The sequence below is a fragment of the Trichogramma pretiosum genome, unplaced genomic scaffold, assembly GCF_000599845.2.
Source record: "Trichogramma pretiosum strain Unisexual culture from Peru unplaced genomic scaffold, Tpre_2.0 scaffold21, whole genome shotgun sequence".
Lineage (NCBI taxonomy): Eukaryota > Metazoa > Arthropoda > Insecta > Hymenoptera > Trichogrammatidae > Trichogramma > Trichogramma pretiosum.
Genome location: NW_019640940.1, coordinates 625,813 through 638,800, shown reverse-complemented (window position 1 = coordinate 638,800; position 12,988 = coordinate 625,813). Strand labels below are relative to the sequence as shown.

The 12,988-nt window shown below is 40.8% G+C and overlaps 2 protein-coding genes across 2 annotated transcripts in view; both read right to left on the bottom strand.

The window, feature by feature from the left end:
• Nucleotides 1-12,988, bottom strand: part of LOC106653745 (serine-rich adhesin for platelets-like) — a 127,930-nt gene that overhangs the window by 85,956 nt on the left and 28,986 nt on the right. The gene's annotated exons all lie outside the window — the stretch shown is intronic.
• Nucleotides 10,450-12,428, bottom strand: LOC111693359 (zinc finger protein OZF-like). The gene is made up of 3 exons (XM_023457835.1): nt 12,282-12,428; nt 12,107-12,209; nt 10,450-12,036 (listed from the first exon to the last, which is right to left on the bottom strand). Exons 1-3 carry the CDS (start codon nt 12,305-12,307, stop codon nt 10,801-10,803), a joined length of 1,365 nt encoding a protein of 454 aa, XP_023313603.1. The 5' UTR covers nt 12,308-12,428; the 3' UTR covers nt 10,450-10,800.

Here is a 12,988-nt window from a genome sequence, read left to right as displayed (position 1 = left end):
TCATATTTCTAATAGAATAATTTTACTTACTTCTGATTCATTTCTTTTTATTATTTAGGGGAAGACTTACATCGACTCAACTACAAGAATATTGTGGATATCTTAACCATTCAAAATAAATTTGGCTACTATATGAAACAAGAAGATATAGATGACTTAAAACAACGACGCGAGAAATTAAGGCCAACAGTAGTGCCAATACACTGGCAAGATTATTCGCTCTGTGAGTTTAGGCTTCACTATTGTTGGTGCAAAAAAGAGAAAATAAACATCAAGATAACCGAAGACGTCTCGCTCCATCAACTATGCCGAATGAACTACAATAAAGGTTACTCGATAATAAAAAATATTGAAAATTGGCATATACCATCAATGGAAGATTTACCGTGCGAACGTGATTTTTTTAACATTTTTGCAAGAAGACACATTGCAAACATTTTAGTAAGACGATGGTTAAACTTGGAGTTCCTCGCAGCTGATCTTTTTATGACTGATTATTGCAGCTTAAATTTGCCTTACGTAGTTTGCCACAAAGTAGCAGAAGTCATGAGTGACGAGGATCTATTACATTTGTTCGAGAAGACGGAAATAGAGAATATAGTATGCCCACTTAGCAGAAGAGCACCAATTAGCCCCCGCGTCAAGTCCGTACAAGTCGATCTCAAGTCGATCTCTGATAACTCGAATGATGCCCATTACTGTAATTAACATTACTGCGTTGCTTCTTCCTTTCTTTATACATTTGATTATTAATGAATTTTTTTTTACATCTACTTAATTTTTGGTTTTTTTTTAAGTGTCGAGTTGTCACGGGTCGAGATTTCGCTTATTCGAGTTGTCCGCGGACAAATTGTCGCATATCGAGTTGACGCGAGGCGAAAATTCATAGACCCCCACAACCAAAAAAAAGACGGCTGTGTTAAATAAAAGCAGCAATATAAACGAGAGATATTTTAAAAATGTTACAAATGCAGTTGTTTTATGTAATCTTGTCACGCACGTGTGTTTGGAAAAATAAAATAAAATATAATAAAAAAGAAAAATTAATCATTTACCCAGCTTTTGTAATACTTCTAATATAAATAAACTTGATTAATTTCGTCTTTATTATCAAGAGGTGTGGTAGTAACTACCCAGAGAGTTAAATATACTCAAGTTTTTTAGCATTAATTTGTGCAAAAAAGTTGAGTTAAAAATAAAAATAATAATCATATAAAATGAAAATTCAAAAAAGGTAAAACTTATAGATAGGCCTGTAAAAACGCATACAAATTTGTAGATATACTTGATAATTCAAAATTACACGTGACTCGTGTTGATAATCGCATCGAGTCTTGGCTCAAGTCCATTGATAATTCCGAACATTGACGGCTCGAGTTTACTCAGCAATATAATAAAAACTCACATACATTCGTTCGACTAACACCAGCTCAACGAGATTTGGGACATCTCCCGAAGCTAACTCTGATCTAGATATCATCGCAGGGAATCGATAACATTAGTTTGATCCCCAGTGTTGAAGAAATAATTCTGGCGCGTACATAATTTTGTTTCCGCCACCATGCGTGGATTAAGCACTCCAGAAAATCCTGAGCTGTGCCACACCCACTATGCTACCGATTGGCTCTCGATTTTTTGTTTATAACTTTTGAAGAACATTGCATCGGATCGAAAAATTTCATGGAGATTTCTTTGTTCAAATTAGTACTCTCTATCCAGTGGTAACAATACCATCATTCAATCCTGAGACTTTCCAGGAAAGCACATCGTGCAACCTATTCTCCTCTCGAGTTGTCGTCGCGATATCGTTGTCGCTGTTGTAAATACACACCAATAAGGCCAGTTATTCTTTCTTTCGGAACTCAACATTGATCATCAACATTGAATAAAGTTTTCTTTATTTCACGTCCTCCAGAATCGACTTTAAAAAAAATCCACACATATCGTCGATATTACCCGAACGAACTTTACAATCGTATGCGTCAGTCTCTTGTTTTTTAAACTTTTCTTTTTATTGCGTTGGACGACGCTTTGCTCGATTAGTTATACGGCGTTGTGCGCGCACACACTCGATCGGTCTTGGGACACGCGATCTCGCAGGGGGGACACGCCGCGGAATCGGAATGTCTGCGTGGCCGCTGCCAGCAGGCTTTTGTGCGTTGCAGCGCGCGTGTGTCGCCAAAAAACTGCGATCGCACAGTCGACTGCACTCTGGCTGCTGCTGCTGCTGTTGCTGCACGCGCGACTGCGCTCATCTTCTTCCTTCTCGGCTCTTTTTTTTTGTCAGCTATCGACGTTTATGCGCGCGCGCGCGCTGAATACCGGGCCCGATAAGTTACAACTTAGCAGCCGATCGTGTTTGTGTTTGTGTGTGTGCATAGCGCAACGAACTCGAGAGCGACGAGAGGCCCTTTGAAGATTTACAATCTAGCTCGTTCATCTAATTTTCGAAATTAATATGTATGATACGCACTCGATAATGAAGCCATTTGGCCTTACGAGAAAGGACGGATGAGTTTTTGATATTTTAGCTCGGTCTATGTAATGTATCGTCTCGCTGGCCACGAGCCACTTCTGCGTTATTATGGTTGTTATTACTTTACCGTCATCGATCCCATGCTGGACCACGCGCATTTGTGACGAGCACGAGAAAAAGAGGGTTTAAAAATGAAATTTTCTCGAGATGCGCAACTGGTTATTCTCTAGACTGCAACAAAGTTTCGCTTTTACAAGGCTCGTCGAGGCACTGACACGCGTTAGTGGTTTTTTTGTATGGAAAAGGATAGGAGCAACGCCGGGTCGAGCGCACGCGATCCTCGTTTCGGGGAAACATAGAGAGATAGAGAGAGAGTATTAAGTAGCAGACCGCACGCGATTCGAGTCTGGAATACCAAAACATAGTCGTAGCACTTATACATAGACCGAACTAGGACTGCTGGCGCTCATGTTCTACTTCGAGCGCAACGTTGCTTTGTTTCGAGTGGATTTTAAGCACAATCAAAGCTCGAACTTACGAAAAAGCGCGACAGCCGCAAAAAATATCTCGATTACGTAACGTACGAATTCAACCGGGATAAAGTGAAAAATTTACATTAAACGTACGCGTAATTGAAATAATTTAATTCGTTTAATACCTCGCTCGGAGTTAATGCCAAACTAAATCGAGTATATGTGTTACGGCGTTTTGCATACCTTGCGCGCGCGATACATAAACGGCGCAAACGATCGAAATGTCATATACGATTACGGGATAGATCGCGACGCAGCTCGAGGTACGCACGTATACGCGCGTATATTAGTTATTTACATACCAAAAACGGAAGAAAACGTAATACACTGAAAGAAATTTTGAGTTTGTTATATATACGGTCGAGGAGATTGTTTGGCAGTGGCAGTGGCAGTCAGAGCCGCGGCCGCGTAGCGGCCAAGCATATACCTAATTAGGCGAGCGTTTTGATGTACGCGTTTGAGCTTAAATTGACGTTGTGAACATTGTGCTCAGGATTCAGGAGATATTTGATTTTTGTAAAAACGAGAAAAAATGACCTATAATCGAACTGTAAAATGTGAGACTCCTTTTAAAGTGGATTTCCGGATAATACTAAAAATGATTTAGTACACCCTTGATCATCAAAAATATTAGCGTGAAATACAATTGAAGTGCATTCGACATCTAACCTCTTGGTGCATCATCGATTCGTCTTTTAAATGTGTAATTTAAAAAAAAAAAAAAATGATCGACGTACCGTTAAACGCAGAGATCATTATTATAAATAAAACATCGATTCTCGATCGCGATTCCTAATTGCGGAGCTCGGCGCAATCGTACTACATTTATATACGCACACGCGTATGTATCTTTTTGCATTTAATTCGAGCGCCACTCGATCGCGCGGAGCCGCGCAGAGAAGAGATATTATATTACATCACATTAGCAGTATCGTAAAATACACTGTACGCACACGAAGTCATTTGTGTCGTTGTTGTTGCTGCTGCTGCGTCGCAAAGCATGCACGAGAGAGAGAGAGACGACCACCCTCGCGTTATCAATTTTATCTTTTGAAAATCGGCGCGGCGCACCGCCTCGTTTGTAGCGCCAAAGTAACTAACTCACGTTGCACGCACACGCGCGCTTGCGTTTATGTATGGCATCGATATAAATAATTCATCGATCGAGAAAAATGACCTGCAAAAGGACAGCGAGCGAGACACATAGTGTAAGGGAGAGAGAGAGAGCGAGAGCGAGAAAATAGATAAAAAGTAAAAAACCTAATTAGCGGAGCTTACTCTACGAGAGCCGGAGAATTTATTCTATGCCTGCCTCCCTCTCGGGATACAGATGATAATAATCAGTACGCAATCATAATGGCACGGTGTGTGTGTGCGTGCGTACGAGATCGTCCTTTGAGCACACGCGCACACGTAAACGCGTATCTTACATATTTTATTGCTCGCAGATAGTTGAAATACAATTGAAAAAAAGGGCTAGAATTTATAGAGAGAAAACGGCAAATTACTAATGCTACCCACTTCTTCATTTTTTATACACATTCGGGACATTTAAAAACAATCGTCGGTTCTATTTTCAGCGTCGATCGGTCAACGACCCCGCGTCGATTTGAGAATTCCCATCGGAGATCTTCGCGAGTAATCAAGGAATTATCTACGTCGTCGTACGTCATTGTTTCTATACTAGAAAAAATCCGCTGACCCGTAAGTATACGCATATAATGCCTGCATGTATATTACCCTCGTACGTATGTAAAACCCCTTTGCTATACGGACTGCTTAATGCGCTCGTATAACGTGTGCATATGCAAGAGGGAAAAGATCTTCCGCAGCGACTCGCGAGCGTGTTTTTTCCCATAGGTATATAGCATAAAACGAGTGCATTCAAGTGGGTCTCTTTCATAAAATTACGAAAAACATTGCCGCGCTTCTTCTTCTTGCTCTTCGTGATTCTCTCTCTCTATGTAATGTGCACACACAGACACGCGCGTGTGTACACAGCGTAATACGATAGAGTATGCATATCCATACAAGCTCAAAAGTTATATAGAGGGCCCGAGTTCGAGTCATTGAGTTGTCGCGGGGTCTCTACTGCGCAACTGCACTGTACTCGAGCGCAAAGATGTTTCTACGTGGGATAAATTAGCTCTCATTGACAAAGTGCAGCTCGTTACATTAGAGCGAAGCTATAATTTTCAAATTAGAATTATCGTTATAATTGTAAACGTATATCGAGTTTGGTCTACAGTCGTGTGTGTGTGTGTGTGTGTGTGTGTGTGTGTGTGTGTGTATAATTTTTTGCCCTAGGGCTCGGTGTGCGCGGGATCGGACTCTACTCTCTCTCTCTCATGCTGACGGCTCTATTTTTAAAAGCACGCGCGCCACAAGCTGCGGATCAAGAACCAGTCCATATACCACGCGCGCGCGCGAGCGCACCATAAGTATATAAATATACGAGATTGATATTTTTCTCGAGTTGATGTGTATGAACACGCGGGTATGTGCTGCACCGCAGCAGCAGCAGCTCCGCAAAAGAGGTAAATATAGGAGAGAGAGAGAGAGAGAGAGAGAGAAAAAAAAGGAAAGAATCCTCGAGCAAAAATTCGTAAACGTTATGATGGGCTGCGCGCGCGATTTCTGCTCTGCGCGTTGTCGAGATAGCAATTCTCGATCTCGATCTCGATCTCCGACGCTGCTGCTGCTGCGCGGACGAATGCCAATGTCACTGGTGACGCAAGCGCACCTTGCCCATGACAGCTTTTTGCGCTGCGCGCGCGTCCCCCTTCGGGAGCCCTCCCTTCGCGCGAGTCGAGTTCGCACAGTCGACGCGAATGTTTGCGGTAAAAAGTGTGATCCATGATGGACACTTATAAACAAGATTCTATTATAAATCATGCATACGCGTTGAATCGAATTAGTTGTTATCGTCAAATCTTAATCAGGGTAGGACTTGACTTGCACCATTCAAAAAGTATAAATAGTATATTCAATCTGCATTTTTAATGAGACGATCTATTTATATCAATCGGACTCTAAAGGCTACAGTAATACCCCATAAATTTAGCTTTTTCTCCGATTCATGTATATGCGTGCGGGACTTTTTTTTCTCTTTCTCGCCGCATCCTTCCTCGTTTTCAATTCGTGGCACAGACTGTATGTGGCGATCGAGCTCGCAAGACACCAAAGACGCCCGCGTAAAGTGCTTTTCAGTGTGCGAGCTACTCTCCGCATGCATATTCGATTCGCCGCGCACTGTGCTTCCCAATCTCATTTACCGAGGCTTTGATTATTTTCAAAAAATAATTGTCGCATCCCAAACGAGTCGCGTCGCCGCCGTCGAGCTCGCCTCGTGTGTAGGATACACTATAATACCGCTAGTTCTCGCGCGCGCATACGCCGAATTCCTCGATCTTTGGAATTTTTCGATCGCGCGCCCCATACCATTTTTTTTTTTTTTTTGGAAGAGAATCGTAAGACGAAAATTTATGAAACGCGCCGAAACGACCGAGCAAATTTCGTGTGTCACGTGACAAATTGCGAATGCAGGCACAGAGCGCAAGAACTAAACGAACGGAAGGAATGAATGAGAGGAAGATATGCGGGGGAAAAAATATATGCCCAGCGTCAATAATTTTAATATTTACACGCGAACGAATACAAAGTGGCGCTCGCGATTTGAATCATACGCGCTCATTAAGGCCTTGCTGCATGCAGCGAGCGCACCGCACTGCGCCGAGATCGCTTCTCGGCGTGGCGCGCGGCACTGCGCGGATTTTTCGTCGATCGCCACTATAGCTCGCTATTAATCAGCTGCGAGAGAGGCCCGCTTTTTTTCTTACTCTCTTATAGTACCCAGCACAATAACAACAGCAACATATTACACACACGCAGTTGCATTATGAAAATTTTTTCTCTCCGTAACATCAGGCCTATAAATAAAAAGTCGCCAACTACCTGCGTCGCAGCGCTCGATACTCCCCGTCTTTTAATTTTTTTTTTTGGGTCTTTTATCCGAAATTCGCCGCTGCACCTCGCGAAATATTATAATAAGAATATTTTTTCTTCTTCTTCTTCGTCTCGTTATACGGCTCGAGAGCCTGTCGTTTCAAAAAATAAGCATTATATACGCATGCAGCCGCGTGGAGCGAGTGCGTGTAATATATTTGCGCTTGTGTACAGCGAGTCGCGTACCTATACATACACGAGATTACTTTAAAGCTTTACAGCTAATAATTCTGCTCGCCGAGTCGTGTATATCGTTACTCATACGATAATGACGTAAAAAAGGCCCCCGCGCGACACAAAATAATTCCGCGTCTTTGAGCTATACAGGGGGATAAATCCGCGCGTGTATGTATAATACTCGGATATATATACGGCTAAACTCTCACGAGGAAATAAGAAAGCTCGAATTGATTTCCGTTTTAATCTAGCCTTGTGTATCGATATATAAGATTTTCGCCCCTCTGGTATATAGGTACGTATGCGTCGGGAAAATACACATACCACGAGACAGAGAGAGGACGGTAATTGGCGACAGCCAGCCGTCGTAGATACTCGGTGCCTCTCTTTCCTCGATCGGAAGCAAGAAATAGAGAGAGAGAGAGGGCCCCCCCGTAATTATAATGCCGTTTAGAAGTAGATATACATATAAATGCATCGGCGTCATTGCCACTGTGCACACTGTGACAATATTAGCGAGAAAATTTCGCGATCTTTCCTGTATATATGTACCATTGCTACATGTCTATATAACTGCTACTGCACGTAACGAGGTGTGTACGTGCGCCTCGTGCAGCAGCGAATTTGACATTCAATTATCGGGTTGTGTGCGCGCGCGCGCGTGGGCGGCTTTTTATACATACGGCGTATATAAAAGCACACATCGTTTGTTCCGTCCCTCTCTTATAGCCTCCCTCTCACTCTTTCTCTGCTGCTGCTGCTGCAGCATGCGCGACATGAAAAGAGACGCGAAACGCCGTCGTCGTCGCGCATGCGGTATATATATACACCTGAGCGACAGTACAATGAGTATGTGCTCGCTTTATATATACGAGAGAAAGAGAGAGTGAGAGATTCGTCGAATTACGTAAGTCATCTCTTGTGGCGTTTTCGAGGCCTGTTATAATGCACACACACACAGAGATACACACATGCCTTCATTAGAGGCGCGAAAAGAGACATTTACCTTTTTTGTTTATCTTTGAAAGTCGTCGTCGTCGTATATATATGCGCGCGGGCCTGACACTGCACTGCATTGCATCGCATGCGCACATATTATATACTGTCTAGATGCAAGACGTCTTCTTTTTGCTGCGCTGCACGCCTCTCGTTTATATACCTTTATTATAATATGCGCCCTTTTTTATAATAATGCAAGGCGAGCGCGCGCGCGCGCAGAAAGAGAAAACAAATAATAATATGCACGTCGCCAGGTTGTTGCTGCTGCAACTCTCCTCGCAGCTGAATTATTTCGAGATCGTTGCAGAAAATTTTCGATGATTAATGTCGAGCGAGCGCGTTTACGACTCTATACGCAAGAACGAGAATCAAAAATTACGCAAAAAGGAGACACACACATCCGCGCATGCACGACGGGGCGGCTCTTTATTCGGAAGAAAAATCGCGACAACGAACGAACGAACAACAACGAACGAACGCGAGTGTCGCAGGCGCGGGTGCCCGTCGTCGCGTTCGCGGGACCTTGAAAAATCGCAAATACAAAGACACGTATAAGGAGCGAGCACAAGGTGCTACATGATAAATATATAAACGTACGTTTCGCGTGTATTGTACACAGATATATGTATGTACGAGAGCTTTCTTTTTTTTCTGCGCAGAGAGTTGAAATAATGAGACGTTTCTCTCTGTGCACTCGTGTCATCGATGCTGCTGCCGCTGCACGTGGTGCACTTTAGCGCTTTCGTCGCGTATTATATACATACATGCATGCATTGCCCACCCTGTCACAATAAACAAGACGCAAACGTCTAAATGCTCAAGGATGCGAGAGCTCGAGAAAAGAGAGAGAAACGGATCGTTTATCATCATCCATTTATATATTTCGGTATTGTATGTTATATGATTTCGTGCGCGGATCACTGGGTTGTTTTTGAATATATAACGTAAATAAATAAACCTTTTGTTCGCGGGATCGACATTCCATTCCCTAATTGCCCTGCGAATTTTTGTGCGTTGGCGAGACTCTGAAATCGTTACTCGTTATCCTATTTCACCGATTCGCTGCGATAATCGCTTTTATCGGTTTTTAATTGTGGACCGATAATGCGCGTTCAAGTGGGTACTTTTTTTTTAGATTAAATCCCATAAAGCTGTATGAAAAATCAGTTCGTTGTTTACGTAGACGACTCATCGGATAATTGGATAATTTTCACGTATCAAAACGTTTATACACAAACGCACGTACACAAGCACGCAGAGCCTCGTGCTGTGACTGTGCGTTGTACCATGTACTGATACTCTACATACACATACGTACACGATCGCACGAAAAAAAACGCGCATTAACGACAGTGTAAAAGATATAGAGAAAATGAAAAAAAAAGAAATCCTAAAGCCCAACGAAAGGAAGAGTGTTTCTCGATGTACACATTATACTTGCGGATAAGAGCGGCGTTCGGACCTGCGCGTCGTCGTCGTCGCCGTCGCCACCGACACTGTAAGGCTGCAGTTGTGCGTTTGGCCACGCCGAGTATAATTGGTGCCATTGGAAATGCAGCGAAGTTAACGAACGGGAGTCACAGAGCCGTCGATATTTGCACAATAATTAGACGCGATCGTCGCGACAACAACGGCAGCTTATCGTGCGCGCATCCCGACGACGAAGGGGTGATTTTGCAATCGTATAGACTTTGCATACGGACGCCGACTCGTCGCAGAAAAATCATCCGTGACGGGATTTTGTTATTAAAGTAAAAGTGTAAAACATTTAATTGTAAGCAGCGGTAAGTCATGTTTCCAGTGCATGCATTGGGCGAAAGAACTGTCAAGAGTAATATAAAGTCGATCAATAAACATAAAAATGATTTTTGTAAGAAAAAACTTTTTTTTAGCAGATATTTTTTGTCAATAAACATTTCAACCACTTTGAACAACAATGAATAAAAAAACATAAAAAAAAAATAAGGAAGAGCCTTGACACGCCTCTAGGCTACTGAACATTATTTGTATTTATGTAAAAAAATGAGTTAAAGGTTCTTCACAATTACAAGAAAATTAATAACAGTTTGGAATACTTTATTGATCTAAAAGAAAATAAATTATGTTTCTATAAAAGATTTCTTTAGAAAAACACTAGCAAGAACGATTACAATTACGTAATGCATTTATGGGAACTTTGAGATCCCTTTTTTTGTCCAAAAGATTTCCGACAAATCTTACTTTAGAAGGGTTTGTTACAAATATGCCTTTTTCCAAATAATCCATGACAAATCTCAGATTCGAAAGGTTGGCTACGATCATGTACCAAACATATGTGCTTATTTAGGTCACTCTTGACGTTTACACACCCCAAAGGTTTGCTACGAATATAAACTGCATTTATGTGACTTTTGCGGTTTTGTTTTTCTCCAAATAATTTGTGACAAATCTCACATTCGAAGGGTTTGCTTCCAATTATGTACTGTACTTGTGTGAGTTTTAAGTTGAACCTTTCGTCCAAATGATTTGTGGCAAATTTTAATTTCAAAGGGTTTGCTACGTTCATGTACTGTATTCAAGTGTTTGTTACAATTACTGAAAATTATCTGAAAAAGATTTGTGACAAATTTTTCATTCGATGAGTTTGCCCTGGTTATGTACCATCGTTATGTGTCTTTTGAGGGAATATTTTTGTCCAAACGATTTATGACAAATGTCACAATCAAAGGGTTTGCTCTGATCATGCACTGTAGTTATGTGAGATTTAAGGTGGCTCTGGTATCCAAATGATTTGTGACAAATATCACATTTGATAGGAGTGCCAAGATTATGAGCTTTTAATTTGTGGCTTTTGAGTACGTTCTGGTATCCAAATAATTTGTGACAAATTTCACATTCGAAGGGTTTGATACGATAATGTACTAAACGTATGTGCTTATTCAGGTCACTCTTATATCCAAATGATTTGTGACAAATTTCACATTCAAAAGGTTTTCTATGTTCATGTACTGCGTTGAAGTGACGTTTGAGGGTACGGTTTTCTCCAAATGATTTATGACAAATTTTACATTCGAAGGGTTTGCTACGATCATGTACTGAATTTACATGAATTTTAAGATAATCTTTCCGTCCAAATGATTTGTGACAAATGTCACATTCAAAAGATTTGATACGTTCATATACTGAATTCACATGAGTTTTAAGATTATCTTTCTGTCCAAATGATTCATGACAAATTTCACACGCAAAAGGTTTGTAATGTGAATTACACTTGAAAGGTTTTTTATGTGAACTTACTTCATTCATGTGAGTTTTAAGGGTGAATTGTAAAGGATTTTCTGATCTATTAAGTTGCTTTTTTTGCTTAAATGATTTTTGATAAAATTCATATTCGAGCGGTTTGCCGAGAACATGTACTCCGTTGATGTACGTTTTGGTGACATTTTTGGATCCAAGTGACTTATGACTGACCTCATATTCAAATGGTATAATTCTCTTATGTGTGTTATTGGCATATGTTTTTCTACCTAAATTATACTCGTGGAATAATTTGCTTCGAATGTTTTCGTCTAATATTTTTACCTTCTTAAATTTATCAACTTTCAATTGGGAATAGACTTGAAATTGACGATTATTGTGATAATCAACATTTTTTTTTATCAAAATTATAAGATTTTTTTCATTCAAGTAATTAGTCTGAATTTGATTTTCTATTTTAAAAATTAGCGGATTACTCTGATACTCATTTTGGCAGGTGGTTGTTGATAAATACGTCAGTTGAGGTTTAACATCTTTGCACTCAAATTCTATGGATATTTTTTCATCTAACTTCTCGTTCAACACTACAGCCTCGTTCAAGTGACTTGCCTAGGATATAATTTTTTTATTGGTTTTACATAGTTTAAAATTAGATCACAATTAAAACTATTGAACTCACCGATGGTTTATAAAACGTCGAATTTTCTAAGTTTTTGACTTCGACCGCATCGAAAGTATAATCGTCACCTGCACTCGGCCAATTATCGATCTCTTGCTTCACCCTGAAGAATTATCGAGTTTGATGAAGCAATCGTTTTAATAAATATTATGGAATAAACAAAAAATAATAATACCTAGCTATGTCCTCGTTGTTTTCCATTACTCGATATATTGTGTATTCACTGTGAATATGCACGACTTGCACTGAGAAAATATTCGAGGTTATATGCCTCGTGTAGCCAACACCGAACCTCGATATCACTAATTTGTAAACACTTGCTTACTGCAGGAATTCTTCGACATCGACTGTACGCACTAGTCGTATATTAGCGAGTCGACCCCGCGATTGTGATAGCTGCTGCTTGGCACCCCCTCTATCGTCGAGCATCGATACACAGTAATGTACCGTGATTATAGAGGCACTCGTCGCGTGTCGTTAAAATAACATCGAAATTTGATTCATTCGGCCTCATAATGTACGATCTTTGCGGAAAACCATTAAAAAATCCATCTTGGGTATTCGTAATGGATATAGTACGTATCAACTTTTCGTCGGCGACTGCTCGATTAATTAATCGGCTATTTCTCTTGGTCAAAGTTAAATTTTTGTTATTATTGCAATCAGCAAGACGCACATTTTCACTCGCGTTATTTCTTCGGTCGCGCGCTTAAATCGAATTTCGAGGAAAATTGCCAATGTACCGATTTAAAAGAGAACGCGTACCATTGGATAGGATAATTCCATCGACCATTGTACGCCGCGAGTGCTCGTTTTCTAATCGATTCCTTTGCTGCACACGTGTATAGCTGTAAAATTAGATTATGCTCCACTCGTCGAGTG

Bases quoted from the DNA above. Each gene is read 5' to 3' on its own strand.
- LOC111693359 (XM_023457835.1), bottom strand. From the start codon at position 12,307: ATGGAAAACAACGAGGACATAGCTAG. The intron at 12,210-12,281 runs GTATTATTATTT...ATAATTCTTCAG, and splicing joins AACAACGAGGACATAGCTAG to GGTGAAGCAAGAGATCGATA. The intron at 12,037-12,106 runs GTGAGTTCAATA...ATTATATCCTAG, and splicing joins CGACGTTTTATAAACCATCG to GCAAGTCACTTGAACGAGGC.